We start from the raw sequence: 8,795 nt of genomic DNA, 5'->3' as shown, positions 1-8,795 counted from the left end.
ATTTCCACCACCCTCGTTAAAAGTATTTTAAAAAAATAATTGCTTTTGAAAATATTTTCCCAGGTCGAAAGTTTGGATAAGGTCTTGGGTTAGATCTCATGATCAAATTTTGGAACGGTCATCGGGGTCATTTCCTAGATCAATTATCATGGTTAATTTTCGGATGAAGAATTATTTTTCAAAGGAAAATTTTCTAGTCTCAAGCCAAAATAAAAAATATTTTCATTCATCAACCACACATCAAAAAAACTTTCTATTCACCAACCATAAATGAGAAAATAAGTTAGAAATCTGCATGTTTTTCAAGAAAATATTTTCATGCGTACCAAACACACTCATAATGAAAAAGTAATATTTATATGAAGAACAAAGAAGACAATGAAGATCTTTGTCTTCACTCTGAACATGATATTTTTTTCCATTATTCTTTTTTTGGTAAACATTCGTCGTCATACCAAATATATCGACAAAATTATGATTGTATACAACTCTCTTTACTTACTACTTTTTCAAAAAATAAACATCAAATAAGAAGGGCTAGAATTATGTAGTAGCGGCTAAAGGCTTCATCATTTTCTTCCAAATAAACAAACAAAATTGAGCGTGGATGGAACTGAATAAGACTCGGTAAATGCATAAAACGGTCAAAAAGGGCATTATCATTGAGAAAATAAAGCTTTAGTACATGGATACCAGGTAAAGATCTGCTTCTAAGCAGCCTTTTTCTGAATGTAGCTATCAACTAAACAGAAGTATACTTCCTCCTTTGCCAAAATTCTCAACTAACTTGAACATGCTTGTGCAGACATAGAAACCATTTTCTCATTCGTAATCTCAGCATTACAGATGTTGGCGATACCACGTAAATGTCTCCTTCCATACGTTGTTAATCTTCCACAATGTGCCTCAAATATCTTGACCTATTCTCACAAACAGAGCAGTCATATTCTCATCAAAAGAACAAAAAACGAAAATTAAACTGAAAATATTGCTTGTATTGCAATGTTAATTAAATACTTACATAGGACTTAAGGCAATCCCAGTTGTCAACAAGTGGTTTTCCAGCAGGTCGAACACTGTTTAGTACCTCGTTACCTTTTTCAACACCAAAAAGAAGCTCCCCTAGATGTTTTACATTGTTGTCCACTTGACTTCTCTGTGACTTAACTTTATTTAGTTTCACAAGAGCTTCATATTTCTCATCGGAGCCTTCAGGAGCCTTTTGGTGCTGCAAACATTAAGAAAGAAAATTACTGAAATCATGTGTAGGAAGATGGATTCTCCATAAAAAAAAGAGGTAGAAACTTACTTTGGTGAACAGATAGAAAAGTTCACTGTTGCGCTGATCCACATTCCTTGATGATGATGTCGAGAATGACTTGGCATCAACAGAGTCATCACTATGATTTTTGAAATTTTCACCCATATACGTGGCAAGAGGATCAAAACTCACCATTAAATCACCGTATTGCATGACATGAGAGCCATATGTTAAGTTGGCTGCAGTTCTTTTTGCAACCTGAGCAACAATAAAATCATATAGAAAACATAGGTATTGCTCAAACAAATATGCAATATTTGTCCATAACAATATAAACTCTTACTCGACTATACTGCCCATGCAACGTGTTAGTTTTTCGATCTTGTACATCACTGTTCATAGGTGCAAACAATTAGTTTGACATAATACTTCATTTCCAAGTGTAAATTATAGAAACAAAATACAAGAATCTATACTTGACAATTGACATACTCCTTTCTAACAATGTGGACTACGAGAAAAGAGGTATAAAAATTGTTTATACCTATCTTCCATCCAGGCAACACTGTACAAGTCTCCCAAGCAAATACCCTTAAACTCGGGAAGGGAACACGGACCAAAGCAGGGATGATCTGGAGTACCATCGCCACAATATGTGGCAAAACTGTTTTCATCAGGTTTTGATGCAGTCGTGGCATAGATATTAAGTCCTTTGGGGAGAATACCATCAAACATGCTTCCAGACTCACAGGCTTCTATGTAAATCACCTGAATATCATCCAACATAAAATACAGACTTTATATTTCACTGATCAAACATCCGCGCAAAGGGAAAGAAAGACTGACAAAACTAAAGAAAGCAAGTTACCAGTCTATCATACGTCCCTAAAGCATGCTTCTTTTTCAACACGTTAAATAGTTCATCTGCGTGAATCAATTCTCCACTTGGCATTGCTGATAATAATAAAAACAAGAAAACAATTATGTGTATCCTAATCAGTTTCAGAGTATCACAAATTCCAAGCTTCGATTTGTAAGGAGTATTAGCTTAATTTTCCATTTGCCTAACTATGTCATCAGAAGGTAAGTTCCGAATATGAATTGCTTATACACATTCACAGCAACAACGACAAAATATCCATTTATCCATATATTCTATAATCAAGTGTATAACAACCAAAACTTCAAAGTAGGGTCTCATTTTTCACAGTCACTCAACTAATAAGTTAATTGTGTCAGAAAGTCACATTTCTTCTGGATTCCAATTCTTTTCAACAAACAAATAAACTGACTTTGTGATATAATAACTACTCCAAGCGTCCTATTTAAGTATCACAAAGTTTAAGAGTTTCTAAGCTTGTGGTGTTAAACTTGCATATGAAATTTCAAAATTGAAAAACTAACTAAATATAAAAAGAAACTCGACAGACTAAAAAGAAAAGTAGGACACCAGAATTGGGACAAAAGGTGTATTGGTTGAGTAAACAATACTTACTAATCACTCCAGGGCCACCATGATCAGCATAGTATATGAAGATATGATCATTTGGGCCACTCTTCAAAACTTTACCACTTCCTCCAACAACACCACTTCTGTTGGCAAGGATGACATTGAAAAAGTTTTTAGCATTAACATCATCACCTACATAATCCTGCCACAACAAAAATAGAAGAGAAAACATTCATTATTTAACAAACATTCTAATAATCTTGAAAATTGAACACAAAATTAAAAGAACAAACCTTAGGGACACCTTTGTAAACATCATGGCCTTGTCGGTTATTGATGATGACACCAGGTCTAGGGTTTTTTGTATTGTAAGCAATATCATCGTACATGAATACAATGATGTTCTCTTCCTTAAGACCACCAGCCTTCAATACTTGATAAGCGTGACATACATCAGCCTGAAATCATACAATCAATTTACATTCTATTTTTTGTATCGCTTGTTTAACTTAACACAAAATTTAAAACAAAAAACAACATTACTAAAATTTGTAGACTATTGCTATAAAAAATTATTAACAATAAACTAAAAGAATATCTTAAAGTTAGATGATTTTCATTTGTAAAAAAGTAACTTTTTTTGAACAGATTAAAATAAGTGTGTTAAATTGAAACGGAGTGGGTACATAGTTCTTCTTTCTCCTTTTAACTTTGATTAACACATTTCTTTTTTATAATAAGTCTATTAAACACCAAATGTTGGAAAATAACACAATTTTAGACTTTAATTTGGTAGTAATTTGATATTTTCTAATGCTAAAAGATTTTAAAATTTAAAGTCAAATTAAAATGTAAGATTTTTTGTATTAATTAATGAAATCAAATCAATTATGGTCGGATATTTCAAACTTCAAATTTTTGTATAATTCTTTATTTTTATTTTTTTGTGGTTCGATGTGAATCATCTTTAAGCAGTAGTTATAGTACAATCAAATTTAATTATCTCAAGACATGTATAACCCTTGAACAATCAATAATAGCTACATGATCCACAAAATACAACAAAGTTGATAGATGTTTACGAAGATATCATCAAACCACTTCAGTCACAAAAAATAAATCGTTATACAATCACATCGTGGTAAGCCAATCAAACCAATAATGCCATCTATCCATCAGCAAGACTATCATTTACAAAGCATTGAATTATAAAAAAATGTTAGGCGATATATATTATATAAATAATAATTTAGGATGATAACCTGATGCCTATAATTAATCCAGCCAGCGGAGCCAGAAATTAGGACAGCCCATTTGGTTCCTTTTGTTTTTTGGGTTAAGAACTGAGAGATACTACGACTTTCAATATTAACAAATATTGAGACCAAAACAAGGAAAAATACACCAACAATATTATCTCTATATATCATTGTGTTTGAAATTAGTAAAGGAACCAATCAAACTAAAATGGAGAATATTGAGATTGGTGTATGACAAATTTATAATCAATAGTCTAGAATTGTTAATTATTTATCGCACTAGCTTTTGGTTATACATTATGAGACTGGTAATTTTTCTATAAATGTTTGTTTGAACATATCTTATATGGAATTATATTTAAGTTTTTATTTGACCAATCTTTTGATAATTTTTCTATAGATGTTTGTTTGACCATATCTTATAAGGAATTATATTGTAACTTTTATTTGGCAAATATTTAAATAATTATTTGACTAATTTGATAGGATAAATAATTTTTTCAACTAACCTAGTATTTTTTGACATTACACTCGCAAAACATCAAAAAAAAAAAAACTAAATACATGTCTAAACACAACTTCTGAAACATAACTTTCTTTTGTAATTTTATACATCATTTGTCTTACGTGGCACACTCCATGACTCCACGCAATTGAGGCGCATAAGAGATATTTGGTTGTCACATAAGCCAAAAAAGGCACAAAATTACAAAAAGGGGTTTATGGAACTATTAGGACCTTAGTTTAGTGAACGTGTGTCTCTGAGATTTCGGTCATAGTCAGGGGTACTTTCTACCTTTTCCCTTAGTAAAAAAGATAAGTATTTGGAAAATAAATTATGCAAAAAATGAAAAGAAAATGGAGAGGAAAAAAGAATTTGTATAACACTAATTGTAAAATATTTTAGAATATTTCTTTTTTCAAAAAAACTAAGTTGATCTCCTCTTTTTTCTTAGTTAATATGCTTCATTTTTTGGTCAGATACAAAAAAAAATCAAGGATATTCTTAACTTTAGATTAGGTAAATGATATTACTGTAGAAGTAAAATGTCACGCACCGAGCCTACATCCTGGATGTGGGCGACACTCAATAACCATTACTGGCCTTGAGCGGACCTTTGACCTAACTTACTTAACTCAGCATAACACTTAACTCAATATAAGAAAACATTCTCATAAAATAACTTGAATTAAATACCTTGGCCTAAATGGCACTAAAATCTCATAGCAAAGCATCTGCAATGCAAAGAAAAGACTCAAAACTATATTGTATGACTGTCTATGAAGCCTCTATAATATTAAGATGGATGTTGGGACAAACACCACAACATTCTATAAAGAAAAACTGAAAACAATAAATGTGCCCTTCGGAATGCAAGGAAGTTCACCACTGATTCCGAGTGCTCAGCTAGATCAATGAGGCGCTGAATGACGTTGATCCCGGTTGCATGTGTCTGCATCATGATACGATGTAGGCCAACTAGCAAAAGTACATTGAATGTACGGGTATGCGCGTTGAAATGCGAAAAACAACTTAATCTTGAAAAGAGTAAGAAGGAACACCTACCTTGGCTCTGCTCAACTCATGAATAACTCAATATAACTAACTCATTTCATTGTACTGCCGTTTAAAAGAGGTTCATATAAAGAAAAAAACTGTTTAAAATATAATGTCAACTCATAATCATAATATCATAAAACATACCATGCTTCATCTCAAAGTCTACTTGTGCAATGCATGAATGAAGTTTCACACCCCCATTCATACTAAGGAAAAACCCCTTGAGGAACCATACAATTACTACTGTGGAAGTTTCTCTAACTGACAATCATCACTTAAGAGATATAACGATGATACAACACTTCACCTGACGCTGTCAAGGACCATCCTATACGTTTCCATCAGTATAGGAAGCTAACTCACTAAGTGGATCAACTATCTTAACTAATGTGATCATCTAAAATGTATAACTTATTAATATCCATGATGGCTACATGGTTTATGGAGACTTGATTTATTATGAACTCACATCCCCTTATCGGTGCTCAATATCACTCCCAAAAATATAGTTAGCTCATATGTTTTTAAAACAACGTCTTTGTTTGGGTTGAGATAATTGATGAACACTTAGCTTTAAAAGCTCTCTTGCAATCAATGTTCCCTTTTATTGCTCAAAACTCTTTTAGGAAATCTTAGTTACCTCTTATTTTAAATGTGAAAAAACATTTATAAACTCTAAGGGAAGACTTAGTTCCCTCATAACTTTTCAGAAATGAACTAATATCTTTACTCTTTTCTTAGCTTGAAACTTGAGTCTTAAATTAACTCTTAGGGAATACTTAGATCCCTTATATTTCTTTCAAAGAAGGACTTCAACTCTTTGCTTTTTGCTTAACTTGAAATTTGAGTCTTAAATCTAACTCTTAGAAAATACTTGGTTCCCTTATATTTTTTGAAAGAAGGACTTCCACTCTTTTCTCTTTACTTAACTTGAAACTTGAGTTTTAAAACAAAGTTAAAATGTTGTTAAAGACCCTTGAGAACTCTTAAGAACTTTACCTTAACTTGCTCCTTAACTTCTAGACTTTTCTGTTAAATTCTTTGACTTTGATCTTAACTTTCCTATTGGAATATGGATTCAAGGTTCACGATCTCATGTTTATGGATGATTTCATGATGTTTAGATGTATCTTAGAATGTTGGAATCAATTAAGAATCGTGGGAAGATCACTTAGGAACCAGTACGAAATTATGGGGAATGAATGGGGTGAGCTTGTGTCCTTGGCGCTTTGAGAGGCGTGGGGCGCCAAGCCCCAAACATCAGAGGCCAAGATGGGGAGCTCTGGCTGGCGCGTCGCCCCAACTCCCTACGGACGGGGGTTCTTGACTTTTCTCCTCTGTTTTTCATCTTTAAAACCTGTACTTGCATAGCTCTTTTGCCAAACAGTTAGGATCATTAATATACTCAATACCCAATAGATTTGACTCAAAAAAAATCCCTAAAAAACGAATCAAATCAACACCAGGCATGCAACAACTCAAGCAACAAGAATTCAACAATGTTCTTCAAGAACTTCACTTTTTTATCATTCAATGTACTCAAAATCGCTGAATTTAAACAAGTTGGTGTGTGGGTGAAATAATCCAACATGAAAAGATCTCACATACCTTATAGGGATCACCCCTGACGAATTCCACAAGCCGAACTTCGACGATCTTGAATGTTCTTGCTTCGTCTTCTTCTTTCTCTTCTTTTCTCCTTTTATTTTCTCCTTTTCTTTTCTCTTCTCTCAAAACCCTAACTCTTATGGTAAAAGTGTAAACTGAATCCTATCAGTTTAGACCCTAAGAATATTACAAAAAATTAAATAAAATAAAAAGTTAAGGAAAAGACTAAAACACCCTTTTTAAATCCGGATTGGACTTTCCTCATTCTAACAGTCCAACTTCCAAAGGGTATAACTCACTCATACGATATTAAAATCGCACAAACTTGGAGGAGTTGGAAAGGTTATTCTAAGGGATTTCCAAACATATGTGGAACAACTCATAACTCATCCTGAGCTAGAATTTATGATCATGAAATTAACTAAAACTCACTTTCTTAATTTAGACAATTTTCCAGATTTTTCTTATTCTTTCCAAAATAGATCTTTCCAGATTTTAACCTCTTTTATAGTCATTTCTAGTTGCGAGATATTATAATATTTCCCCTTGGGACCATTTTTCCTCGAATGAGATTACTCTTACTAGGCTAAGGGTGTAACATCGAGTTGAAACTCCCAACAAGCTAATGCAAACAACCAACATGTTCATTAATAACTTAAGGGGTACTAAGAAAAAAATTAATACCTTGGTCTGTATTTTCTCTTGATCCAAAGAGATGTGGATATATCTTTTGTCTATCCTCTTTAGCTTCCCATGTAGTTTCTCTACAAACTGATTTCTCCACAAAACTTTGACTTGATGCTACTTACTTAATTTGTTCTCAACTTATGAACTTGGCGATCTAGATTCTTTACTGTGACCTCTTCATAAGAAAAGCTATCATTGATACAAATATCCTCAGTTGGTATGATAAGTGAAGTTTCTCTCATGCACTCTTTCAACATGGAGATGTGAGAGCGGATGGACTGCTGCTAACTTTTGTAATAACTCTTACTTACCAGCTACATTGTCAATCCTCTTGGATAATCTAGTAAGGATCAATTTACCGGGGACTGGTCTTCCCTATCTTATAAAATGTCATAACACCCTTCAGGATTGAAACTTCCCAAGTGACTCAGTCATCTACCTCAAAACACCATCTCCCCCTTGTTCATAAGCCATCACTTATTTTTTTGCTTTTGAGCCTTTTGCCTTTTATTCAAGCAAGATAGGGTCTTGTTCTTGCTCGCATTTTTCCTCTGGCACTAATGATTACTAAAGCCCATTCATTACCACTACTCCTCCTTCACTAAAATTATTAATTAAACTCCTAATCGTGCAAGTCTATGCACCTCCTTTGCTAACTCTTTCTTATCTTCTTTAAAATAAGAGTACTACCCATATACAACCTTTTTTTGTGATACTAAGCTCTTTATAACTATACACATGCCAAAAATTCTTGTGATTGGTGACCACTTCAACATGAATACTATAAACATAATGACATCATATTTCTAAGCAACTATTATAACAACAAACTCTAAGTTATGGGTTTCTGTAATTCTTCTCATGAACTTTTAACTCTGGTGTCATTTTGTATGGCGAAAAAGATAGGACGAGTATCTGGAATGATGTTTATGTCAAAGTCTATTTCTCTCTCGGACTCTGGGTAGATCA

General features: G+C 33.1%; 1 protein-coding gene and 1 pseudogene across 1 annotated transcript; both read right to left on the bottom strand.

The window, feature by feature from the left end:
- The window catches only part of LOC114078441, a 16,065-nt pseudogene extending 15,643 nt beyond the window's left edge, over positions 1-422 (bottom strand).
- A 360-nt stretch (positions 423-782) lies between these two features.
- LOC107027362 (vacuolar-processing enzyme-like) lies at positions 783-4,141 on the bottom strand. Its single transcript, XM_015228539.1, has 9 exons — positions 3,974-4,141; positions 3,005-3,169; positions 2,757-2,913; positions 2,130-2,215; positions 1,806-2,029; positions 1,605-1,653; positions 1,310-1,519; positions 1,022-1,228; positions 783-920 (listed from the first exon to the last, which is right to left on the bottom strand). The coding sequence occupies exons 1-9, from the start codon at positions 4,139-4,141 to the stop codon at positions 783-785; spliced, it is 1,404 nt and encodes a 467-aa protein (XP_015084025.1).
- Positions 4,142-8,795: the final 4,654 nt, after the last annotated feature.

Source organism: Solanum pennellii, chromosome 8 (assembly GCF_001406875.1).
Source record: "Solanum pennellii chromosome 8, SPENNV200".
Lineage (NCBI taxonomy): Eukaryota > Viridiplantae > Streptophyta > Magnoliopsida > Solanales > Solanaceae > Solanum > Solanum pennellii.
This window is presented reverse-complemented; position numbering and strand designations above follow the sequence as displayed.

Coding starts and splice junctions, on each gene's coding strand:
- LOC107027362 (XM_015228539.1), bottom strand. CDS start 4,141: ATGATATATAGAGATAATATTGTTGGTGTATTTTTCCTTGTTTTGGTC. Junction 1,654..1,805: donor GTTGCCTGGATGGAAGATAG/GTATAAACAATT, acceptor ACCTATGAACAG/TGATGTACAAGATCGAAAAA. Junction 1,229..1,309: donor TTTTCTATCTGTTCACCAAA/GTAAGTTTCTAC, acceptor TAATGTTTGCAG/CACCAAAAGGCTCCTGAAGG.